The following is a 12,265-nucleotide window of genomic DNA, read 5'->3' as shown; positions in this document are numbered from 1 at the left end:
TACAGCCATGTCCTCTCCTCTGCCAACCCTAACCCACTCCAGCCATGTCCTCTCCTCTGCCAACCCTAACCCACTCCAGCCATATCCTCTACTCTCCCAACCCTAACCCACTACAGCCATGTCCTCTCCTCTCCCATCCCTAACCCACTCCAGCCATGTCCTCTCCTCTCCCAACCCTAACCCACTCCAGCAATGTCCTCTACTCACCCAACCCTAACCCACTCCAGCCATGTCCTCTCCTCTGCCAACCCTAACCCACTCCAGCCATGTCCTCTCCTCACCCAACCCTAACCCACTCCAGCCATGTCCTCTCCTCTGCCAACCCTAACCCACTCCAGCCATGTCCTCTACTCTCCCAACCCTAACCCACTCCAACCATGTCCTCTCCTCTCCCAACCCTAACCCACTACAGCCAGGTCCTCTCCTCTCCCAACCCTAACCCACTCCAGCCATGTCCTCTCCTCTCGCAACCCTAACCCACTACAGCCATGTCCTCTCCTCTCCCAACCCTAACCCACTACAGCCATGTCCTCTCATCTCCCAACCCTAACCCACTCCAGCCATGTCCTCTACTCTCCCAACCCTAACCCACTCCAGCCATGTCCTCTCCTCTCCCAACCCTAACCCACTACAGCCATGTCCTCTCCTCTCCCAACCCTAACCCACTACAGCCATGTCCTCTACTCTCCCAACCCTAACCCACTACAGCCATGTCCTCTCCTCTCCCATCCCTAACCCACTACAGCCATGTCCTCTACTCACCCAACCCTAACCCACTACAGCCATGTCCTCTACTCTCCCAACCCTAACCCACTACAGCCATGTCCTCTCCTCTCCCAACCCTAACCCACTACAGCCATGTCCTCTACTCTCCCAACCCTAACCCACTCCAGCCATGTCCTCTCCTCTGCCAACCCTAACCCACTCCAGCCATGTCCTCTACTCTCCCAACCCTAACCCACTACAGCCATGTCCTCTACTCACCCAACCCTAACCCACTACAGCCATGTCCTCTACTCTCCCAACCCTAACCCACTCCAGCCATGTCCTCTACTCACCCAACCCTAACCCACTCCAGCCATGTCTTCTCCTCTGCCAACCCTAACCCACTCCAGCCATGTCCTCTACTCTCCCAACCCTAACCCACTACAGCCATGTCCTCTACTCACCCAACCCTAACCCACTACAGCCATGTCCTCTACTCTCCCAACCCTAACCCACTCCAGCCATGTCCTCTACTCACCCAACCCTAACCCACTCCAGCCATGTCCTCTCCTCTGCCAACCCTAACCCACTCCAGCCATGTCCTCTACTCTCCCAACCCTAACCCACTCCAGCCATGTCCTCTCCTCTCCCAACCCTAACCCACTACAGCCATGCCCTCTCCTCTCCCAACCCTAACCCACTACAGCCATGCCCGCTCCTCTCCCAACCCTAACCCACTACAGCCATGTCCTCTACTCTCCCAACCCTAACCCACTCCAGCCATGTCCTGTCCTCTCCCAACCCTAACCCACTACAGCCATGTCCTCTCCTCTCCCAACCCTAACCCACTACAGCCATGTCCTCTACTCTCCCGACCCTAACCCACTACAGCCATGTCATCTCCTCTCCCAACCCTAACCCACTACAGCCATGTCCTCTCCTCTCCCAACCCTAACCCACTACAGCCATGTCCTCTACTCTCCCAACCCTAACCCACTACAGCCATGTCCTCTCCTCTCCCATCCCTAACCCACTACAGCCATGTCCTCTACTCACCCAACCCTAACCCACTACAGCCATGTCCTCTACTCTCCCAACCCTAACCCACTCCAGCCATGTCCTCTCCTCTCCCAAACCTAACCCACTCCAGCCATGTCCTCTCCTCTCCCAAACCTAACCCACTACAGCCATGTCCTCTACTCTACTCTCCCAACCCTAACCCACTACAGCCATGTCCTCTACTCTCCCAACCCTAACCCACTCCAGCCATGTCCTCTCCTCTCCCAAACCTAACCCACTACAGCCAGGTCCTCTACTCTCCCAACCCTAACCCACTCCAGCCATGTCCTCTCCTCTGCCAACCCTAACCCACTCCAGCCATGTCCTCTACTCTCCCAACCCTAACCCACTACAGCCATGTCCTCTACTCACCCAACCCTAACCCACTACAGCCATGTCCTCTACTCTCCCAACCCTAACCCACTACAGCCATGTCCTCTCCTCTCCCAACCCTAACCCACTACAGCCATGTCCTCTACTCTCCCAAACCCTAACCCACTCCAGCCATGTCCTCTCCTCTGCCAACCCTAACCCACTACAGCCATGTCCTCTACTCTCCCAACCCTAACCCACTACAGCCATGTCCTCTACTCACCCAACCCTAACCCACTACAGCCATGTCCTCTACTCTCCCAACACTAACCCACTACAGCCATGTCCTCTACTCACCCAACCCTAACCCACTACAGCCATGTCCTCTCCTCTGCCAACCCTAACCCACTCCAGCCATGTCCTCTACTCTCCCAACCCTAACCCACTACAGCCATGTCCTCTACTCACCCAACCCTAACCCATTACAGCCATGTCCTCTACTCTCCCAACCCTAACCCACTACAGCCATGTCCTCTACTCTCCCAACCCTAACCCACTCCAGCCATGTCCTCTCCTCTCCCAACCCTAACCCACTACAGCCAGGTCCTCTACTCTCCCAACCCTAACCCACTCCAGCTATGTCCTCTACTCTCCCAAACCTAACCCACTACAGCCATGTCCTCTCCTCTCCCAACCCTAACCCACTACAGCCATGTCCTCTCCTCTCCCAACCCTAACCCACTCCAGCCATGTCCTCTCCTCTGCCAACCTTAACCCACTCCAGCCATGTCCTCTCCTCTCCCAACCCTAACCCACTACAGCCATGTCCTCTCCTCTCCCAACCCTAACCCACTACAGCCATGTCCTCTCCTCTCCCAACCCTAACCCACTCCAGCCATGTCCTCTCCTCTGCCAACCCTAACCCACTCCAGCCATGTCCTCTCCTCTCCCAACCCTAACCCACTACAGCCATGTCCTCTCCCAACCCTATCCCACTACAGCCATGTCCTCTCCTCTCCCAACCCTAACCCACTCCAGCCATGTCCTCTCCTCTGCCAACCCTAACCCACTCCAGCCATGTCCTCTACTCACCCAATCCTAACCCACTCCAGCCATGTCCTCTACTCACCCAACCCTAACCCACTACGTGCAATGTCCTCTACTCACCCAACCCTAACCCACTACAGCCATGTCCTCTACTCTCCCAACCCTAACCCACTACAGCCATGTCCTCTCCTCTCCCATCCCTAACCCACTCCAGCCATGTCCTCTCCTCTCCCAACCCTAACCCACTCCAACCATGTCCTCTACTCTACTCTCCCAACCCTAACCCACTACAGCCATGTCCTCTCCTCTCCCAACCCTAACCCACTACAGCCATGTCCTCTACTCACCCAACCCTAACCCACTACAGCCATGTCCTCTACTCTCCCAACCCTAACCCACTCCAGCCATGTCCTCTACTCTCCCAACCCTAACCCACTCCAGCCATGTCCTCTCCTCTCCCAACCCTAACCCACTCCAGCCAGGTCCTCTCCTCTCCCAACCCTAACCCACTACAGCCATGTCCTCTCCTCTGCCACCCTTTTATCTCCCTGTTCAATTCCACCTGTCATTAGAGGACACACTTTTATCTCCAGTCCTCTGCCCAGCCTGGGATGGCCATTCAAATTAGTTTAGAGGAACAAAATCACATTTGGGTTGATGCTCTCACAATCTGTCAGCACTTAAGTGGGAGAAAAGTTGAATAAGTGTTCTCTCCTTCACTCTGCTGTCCCTGGTGGTCTCTGTGTGTGTGTGTGTGTGTGTGTGTGTGTGTGTGTGTGTGTGTGTGTGTGTGTGTGTGTGTGTGTGTGTGTGTGTGTGTGTGTGTGTGTGTGTGTGTGTGTGTGTGTGTGCATGCGTGCGCGTACCCATCCAGTGGACCTGCTGACACTGGTGAGTGTGGTGGACGTGTTCAGGGAGCAGGATATGCAGCATGGGGAACATATGATGGATGTGGTGGAGATGATCCATGCTCTGACCGGCTTGTATGAGAGACTGGAGGAGGAGAGGAGGGCCATCGTGGTCAACATCCCTCTCTGTGTCGACATGTGCCTCAACTGGCTGCTCAATGTCTACGACAGGTACTACTGACCACTGACATTTAACCTTGACCCTTGACCCTGAACCTTACATGACATCAACCAGACCAGGTCATGTATTGTAACTGGCTGCTCAGTGCGACAATGTCGGACAGGTACTTGATCTTATATTACCTTTAAGGGGTTGGAAATAGAAAATAAACACTACTCAGCCAGTAAGATGAAGATTACTCCCGCTTACAACACGTCTACTTTCGCCAAGGTTATTTAGCCGGTTTCAGTCAAGAACCTATTTCATGACCTTGAGTTATGCGTTGATTTGTGTTCAGATATACAGTTTATTCTTCATCTAATTTGTGACTGTTCATTCCACTTGTGTTGTTAGCTACTTGTCAGTGCCACCTTGAGCTTTTATGTTCTAATGAACCAAATAACTCTGTTTTTGTCATCTCTGTTTCATATGCAGCACTGTTCTATGCGTGATACTCGTAACCCCTGCAGTTAGCGTTACTGCTAATATAACCTCTCACATATCCTTGGCCAAATTCACCGTTTTCCCACAATCAAGGTCCATCACTCTCTGCTAGTCCAATGCTGGAATTGGCTGAGAGCCTTCTCAGCGTGGCGTCTCATTGGTGAAGTACGCTCTGTGCCTGGGAGGCTGTGTCGTGAGTAGGATCACAGAGAGGCTGTAGCTCAATCAAGCGGGCAGGTGTCCAATCAGGGCCACTGAGCCCCAGCAGAAAGCCTCGTCTGTTTGATTCTGATTGCCCTGACCCCATCTCTCTCTGCCAACTGCCAAGCCCTTGTGCCTCTCAGAGGACAATCTGAGAGGCACAATTCCCGGCGAATATAAAAAAACACCCCAATTTTTTTTCTAAACACTATAATTTTTTTTTGCAGCCCTTAACTACCTGCTGCTAATGAGTGGAAATCAGCATTTTACCCTTTACATGCATTCCCTGTAATTGCTTTTTTGTTTTCCGATAAACGCAGGTTGTGAATGTGAATGAGCTGAGCATGCATTGGGATCTGTGTGTGTGTGTGTGTGTGTGTGTGTGTGTGAGCTGTAATCATCTAGAGGTCTACACACAGACTGTTATGGAGTGTTGTGTTCTCAGTATTACTAAAGAGACAAGCAGATTTTTTCCCAGTCTTTTCTCTGGTTATTTTGGAGAGTAGGTGGGTCAGAGTGATTTTGAGACAGGAGAAATGTGTGTGTAGGTCTCCCCCTGCCTCCCCCTAGGTCTCCCCCTGCCTCCCCTAGGTCTCCCCCCAGGTCTCCCCCTGCCTCCCCCTAGGTCTCCCCCTGCCTCACCCTAGGTCTCCCCCTGCCTCCCCCCAGGTCTTCCCCTGCCTCCCCCCAGGTCTCCCCCTGCCTCCCCCCAGGTCTCCCGCTGCCTCCCCTAGGTCTCCCCCTGCCTCCCCTAGGTCTCCCCTAGGTCTCCCCCTGCCTCCCCCAGGTCTCCCCCTGCCTCCCCCTAGGTCTCCCCCTGCCTCCCCCTAGGTCTCCCCCTGCCTCCCTCTAGGTCTCCCCCTGCCTCCCTCTAGGTCTCCCCCTGCCTCCCCCTAGGTCTCCCCCTGCCTCCCCCTAGGTCTCCCCCTGCCTCCCCTAGGTCTCCCCCTGCCTCCCCCCAGGTCTTCCCCTGCCTCCCCCCAGGTCTCCCCCTGCCTCCCCCCAGGTCTCCCCTTGCCTCCCCTAGGTCTCCCCCTGCTTCCCCTAGGTCTCCCCTGCCTCCCCCTACCTCCCCTAGGTCTCCGCCTGCCTCCCCCTAGGTCTCCCCCTGCCTCCCCCTAGGTCTCCCCCTGCCTACCCCCAGGTCTCCCCCTGCCTCCCCCTAGGTCTCCCCCTGCCTCCCTCTAGGTCTCCCCCTGCCTCCCCCTAGGTCTGACTCTAATAATCTCACATTGTCTCTAATGTTCTCAGACTGACTCCAATGTTCTCAGACTGACTCTAATGTTCTCACACTGTCTCTAATGTTCTCACACTGACTCTAATGTTCTCACACTGACTCTAATGTTCTCACACTGACTCTAATGTTCTCACACAGACTAATATTTTCACACTGTCTCTAATGTTCTCACACTGACTCTAATGTTCTCACATTGACCATAATGTTCTCAAACTGACTCTAATGTTCTCACACTGACTCTAATGGTCTCACACTGACTCTAATGTTCTCACACTGACTCTAATGTTCACACACCGACTATAATGTTCTCACACTGTCTCTAATAATCTCACACTGACTCTCATGTTCTAACACGGTCTCTAATGTTCTCACACTGACCATAATGTTCTCACACTGACTCTAATGTTTTCACACTGACTCTCATGTTCTCACACGGTCTCTAATCTTCTCACACTGACCATAATGTTCTCACACTGACTCTAATGTTCTCACACTGACTGTAATGTTCTCACACTGACTCTAATGTTCTCACAATGTCTCTAATGTTCTCACACTGACTAATGTTCTCACACTGACCATGCTGTTTTCACACTGACTAATGTTCTTACACTGACACTAATAATCTCACATTGTCTCTAATAATCTCACGCTGACTCTAATGTTCTCCCACTGACTCTAATGTTCTCCCACTGACTCTAATGTTCTCACACGTTCTCTAATGTTCTCACACATTCTCTGATGTTCTCACACTGACTCTAATGTTCTCACACTGTCTCTAATGTTCTCACACTGACTCTCATGTTCTCACTCTGACCATAATGTTCTCACACTGACTAATGTTCTCACACTGACTCTCATGTTCTCACTCTGACCATAATGTTCTCACACTGACTCTAATGTTCTCACACAGACTAATATTTTCACACTGTCTCTAGTGTTCTCACACAGTTTCTAGTGTTCTCACACTGTTTCTAATGTTCTCACACTGACTAATGTTCTCACACTGACTCTAATATTCTCACACTGTCTCTAATGTTCTCACACTGACTCTAATATTCTCACACTGACTCTAATATTCTCACACTGTCTCTAATGTTCTCACACTGACTCTAATATTCTCACACTGACTCTAATATTCTCACACTGTCTCTAATGTTCTCACACTGACTCTAATATTCTCACACAGACTAATATTCTCACACTGTCTCTAATGTTCTCACACTGACTCTAATATTCTCACACTGACTCTAATATTCTCACACTGTCTCTAATATTCTCACACTGACTCTAATATTCTCACACTGACTCTAATATTCTCACACAGACTAATATTTTCACACTGTCTCTAGTGTTTTCACACTGTTTCTAATGTTCTCACACTGACTAATGTTCTCACACTGACTATTGTTCTCACACTGCCTATAATGTTTCCCCAGTGACTTTAACATTCCTTATATTCTCACATAGACTCGCACTGCCTCTAATGTACTCCTACTGCCTCCTACTGCCTAATGGACTCTGCAGTCTCCTGACTCCTGTTTTGTCACACATTAAAGGCAGTGCTTCTGTGTGTCTCTCCCACTGACATTGACTCCCACTGCCTCTAATGTTCTTTAAATGACTGTAATCCCCTCCTGACAGTCAAGGCAGAGAAAAGAAAAGCAGCAATGCTCCCACCTAAAGCCAGTAACAGCAGCCCTGTCCTTCCCTCTCTCTGACTCTAGTGGCAGTGTCCCTGTGCCTCCCAGACACACAGATATAATGTGACCCATTTAAGTCAGGACACAGCTCTCCCAGTCCCAACCCAACTCTGTGGCCTTGCCATTGGCCAGAGAACACTGTTTATGGATCTGTTCTTGCCACTAATCCCCTTGTTTTTTCAGTGTAAAGGCTTAGTTTATGTGTCTGTTTGCTTATGTAAATGTATTTGTTCTGGCATATTCTACTTTTTATATCCCTCTCCCTCTCCCTCTCCCTCTCTCTCTCCCTCTCTCTCTCCCTCTCTCTCTCCCTCTCTCTCCCTGCCCTGCCCTGCTTTCTACCTAGTGGTCGCAATGGAAAGATGCGCGTCCTCTCCTTCAAGACGGGACTGGTGAGCCTGTGCAATGCGGATGTTCAGGAGAAGTATAAATGTTAGTATGAGACCCTCTCATGTAGACACCACAGCCCTGCAGCCCCCTAACAAAGGGCCAAAACAAAACCAGCCTGATTGCAAGCATTACATAAAGACAACCACTTAGCCTAATGGAGGGAATTACTCTGCTGCACAATAATGGGGAAAGGCTCTCTCTCTCTCTCTCTTTATTTCTCCAAAGTACATTGGGCTTTTAGGCAGAGAGAATACACTATGGTAGAGAGAACACACACACACACACACCATACTCAGCTCTCTCTCTCTGGGCTCTGGCCCCTCTGGCTTCCCTTTTCGATGTTCAATTATGCTCTAATATTTCACCGGTGCCCAGCTCAGGGAAAGTAAAACCATTTTACAGCATTTTACAACACAGCCTTGTAAATATGTAGAGAAGGGGTGAGAGGATGAGCTCATCGGTATGAGATTTTAGACAGTCCCGGCGGGTCAGGGCAGGCCCACTGTCAGTTGGCACACCATCTGTGACAGCTTGTAAAAATTGAATGGCAACAGATTTGGAGTCTTTTTTTATGGCAGACGAAGCACAGAAGGCCTGGCCCTAGAGGATTGTGAGGGTAGAGGCGGGCAGACGGGGGGAGGAGGGGGGGGGGGGCAGTGATGCAAACCATGCCAATTTGTCCCAGTGATTGATCACACATTTTTTCTCCTCAGCTCAGGGGAGAGATGACCCCTGATTATGCTAGTAAACAAGGGGGCGCATCTGGTGGCAGTGAGTGAGTGAACGTGGCAGTGTGGCCCCCCCCCAGAGCTTGAGCCGCGTGCAGGGTAGAGGCAGGCAGGCTGGCTGTCAGGGTTCTGGCTGTGGCTGGTGCTATTTATACTGGCATTGTGCAGCACCTTCAAACACCTGTCAGTATCCATCTCCTCAGTGACAGGCGGAATCACGACTCGCAGATGAAGGCTCCATTCAGAGCCTGACGAGGTAGCGAGCGCTAATGCAGCCCTTTTGTCTGCAATTAGATCAGCACGACTGCCCTTCCTCTCTCTCTCTCCCTTTCTCTTTCTCCTTCTCTCTCTCTCGCTCTCTTTCTCCCTTTCTCTTTCTCCCTCTCTCTCTCTCCCTTTCTCTTTCTCCTTCTCTCTTTCTCTTTCTCTCTTTCTCTTTCTCTCTTTCTCTTTCTTTCTCTCAAAAAACCTAGAAACAGTAGAAGTATCGCCCACACACAGGCTCACTTAGAGAAACGTTGAGAACATGGATGTTGGTACATATGTGTAGGTGTGAATAGTAGCTCTAATATGCTCTTGTACACGCTAGCAGATATAATGTAAACACACACAGGCTTAGATACTACACATTACACTAGGGTAAACATCAGGGCTGGGGTCAATTTTAATTTAGGGCAGTCAATTCAGGAAGTAAACCTAAATAACAATTCAAAATGTGAAAATGACTTTCAAGGACTTTTCAATGAGTAGAAGCTATTTATTTCAAAAGTTTTTCCATTTTTGAATTTGAAATTAAAATCACTTCCTGAATTGACAGCCTTCAATTCAAATTGACCCCAGCTCTGGTAAACATAATCTGGAACACATCTACACATATAGAGGTGAATAGATTCGCAAACACACATAAAGAAGTGAATTGATTCACATCCACACGTATAGAAGTGAACAGATTCACATCCACGCATATAGAAGTGAATAGATTCACATTCACATTCACATATTCCCACAGGTATACAGATACACCGCATAAACAATCTTGTGTGCGAACTCACAAACACACGCACGTTTCATTAACCCTCTGTGTTTCATCAGACTTGTTCAGGCAGGTGTCTGGTCCAGGGGGTCTGACAGACCAGCGTCACCTCAGTATGCTGCTCTATGAAGCCATCCAGATCCCGCGACAGCTGGGAGAGGTGGCTGCCTTTGGAGGGAGCAACGTGGAGCCCAGTGTACGCAGCTGCTTCCGCATGGTGAGACCACACACACACACACACACACACACACACACAGACAGACAGACAGACAGACAGACAGACAGACAGACAGACAGACAGACAGACAGACAGACAGACAGACAGACAGACAGACAGACAGACAGACAGACAGACAGACAGACAGACAGACACGCGCGTGCATGCGCGCACAAGTACAAGCGCACACACACACACACACACACACACTCTCCTTATAACCTCACCATACACTGGTTAAGGATACTATGGTAACACAGGCTAGGAATGACCTAAATTCAATTGAGTTCAATTACATACGTTTTCATTAATTCCTTCAGGGGAAAGAGCACAATTAGATACACTACGGGACCAAAAGTATGTGTACACCTGCTCGTCGAACATCTCATTCCAAAATCACGGGCATTAATATGGAGTTGGTTTCCCCTTGCTATGGAGGCTGCTATAACAACCTCCACTCTTCTGGGAAGGCTGTCCACTGAGCTGTTGTTGCTCCTAGATGTTTTCACTTCACAATAACAGCACTTACAGTTGACTGGGGCAGCTCCAGCAGGGCAGAAATTTGATGGATTGACTTGTTGGAAAGGCGGCATCCTATTGTAATGCCCTGTTAAATCATGTATTTAGAACTATGGTTTCTGTTCATGCGAAGGGTGCATGCTCGGTTTGGAACAATCAAGATGCACTATGGGTGGTGTGCAGAGGGCTTCGCAGGTTTCTCCATTGTTGCTGAGGAGAGAAAGAAAGGGGGAGAGATGCTCTTATGGAGGGAAAAATAACATGTTGTGTACTAAAATATTTTTATTCCTGAGTTGGTTTCAATTGCTGCTTGGCTGGATTAACGAAGATTCTAGACGCTTCGGGAGCTAGCTTGGATTTGTCGGATCGGGAGCTGAAGAGGACGGCTTGGTCTGAGGGAATTTGATGGCTTCGTTGATGCTGGACATTTCGCATGCATGCAGGGCAATTTCTGCCAATTGGATTATAAACAGGCAACGGCCTTGGAACTGTTGGTTTCAAGGGGTTTCTACGAAACCGTGAGTAGCTGTGGTGTTTTACGCTGAGTGAAGATGAAGGCCAACCTGGTATCTTCTGCTATAAATGTGGAGAGGATGGACACTTAAAACGAGACTGTGAGGGCGGAGAAAATCTGAGGAAAGTCAACAAGCGTCTCATCAGCCAGAAACGGTCAACGGGAAACTACAGCGGGACCCAGAAAATGAGCGACCTGACGTCCCGGTGAAGATACGTTCCACCAAGTGCAACAAGAAACGTGAAGAAGCAAAAGACATGCTACCTACCGGCTTAGTGGGCTCTAGCGCTGTTGTTCCCATACAGATTGAAGGCATCTATGCTAAAGCTTTACTAGATAGTGGGTCTCAGATTACCCTACTCTACTGATCCTTTTTCAACAAGTACTTGACGCATCTGCCATTAAAGCTCATTGGACACTTGGAGATTTGGGGTCTTAGCTCAGAGCAATACCCAGATGATGGCTATTTGTCTTTGAAGTTGGAGTTTTCACGATCAGTAGTAGGTGTAACGGAGATCATAGAAGCACTTGTGTTGGTTTGTCTAGACCCGGCCATGAAATGTGAAGTCTCTATCCTGGTTGGTACAAACACTTCTGTGGTTAGAAGGCTGATGATGGCCTGTCGAGAGAAAGGAGGTGAAGGTTTCCTGAGCACTCTATGTGTTCATCCTGTTATCAAAGAGGTTTATGAGAAGATGAAAGGGATCCCAATTGATGTTGAGGAAAAGAAAGGAGTAACAGTATGGTTTTCACAGACAAAACCTGTACTATTGCCACCTGGTGAACTAGCAAGAGTCACCGGGATTCCCGAAGTTTCCTGGATCACCATGTACCCATTTTGGTAGATAGGCCTGAAGAATCCCAGTGTCCAGAAGTTTCCCGGTTTCCAGAAGAACTACAGGTGTAGTGATCTGTGAGCTGCTTTGACAGCTGATGCTTAAAGCTAGTGAGGGAGATATGAGTCTCCAGCTTCAGTGATTTTTGCAGTTCGTTCCAGTCATTGGCAGCAGAGAACTGGAAGGAAAGGCGGCCAAATGAGGAATTGGCTTTGGGGGTGACTAGTGAGATATACCTGCTGGAGCGCGTGCTAC

The 12,265-nt window shown here is 49.9% G+C and overlaps 1 protein-coding gene across 2 annotated transcripts in view; it reads left to right on the top strand.

The window, feature by feature from the left end:
* Positions 1 to 12,265, top strand: part of drp2 (dystrophin related protein 2) — a 202,217-nt gene that overhangs the window by 152,481 nt on the left and 37,471 nt on the right. For both annotated transcript variants that reach the window (XM_029731055.1, XM_029731052.1), the window contains exons 13-15: positions 3,998 to 4,202; positions 8,120 to 8,205; positions 9,984 to 10,141. In XM_029731055.1, coding sequence (XP_029586915.1) covers positions 3,998 to 4,202; positions 8,120 to 8,205; positions 9,984 to 10,141 — 449 coding nt within the window. The remainder of the gene's footprint in view (positions 1 to 3,997; positions 4,203 to 8,119; positions 8,206 to 9,983; positions 10,142 to 12,265) is intronic.

This window comes from Salmo trutta, chromosome 3 (assembly GCF_901001165.1).
Source record: "Salmo trutta chromosome 3, fSalTru1.1, whole genome shotgun sequence".
In the NCBI taxonomy this organism is placed as follows: domain Eukaryota; kingdom Metazoa; phylum Chordata; class Actinopteri; order Salmoniformes; family Salmonidae; genus Salmo; species Salmo trutta.
The sequence above is the reverse complement of the archived record's forward strand: the minus strand, read 5'-3'. Positions and strand labels throughout refer to the sequence as shown.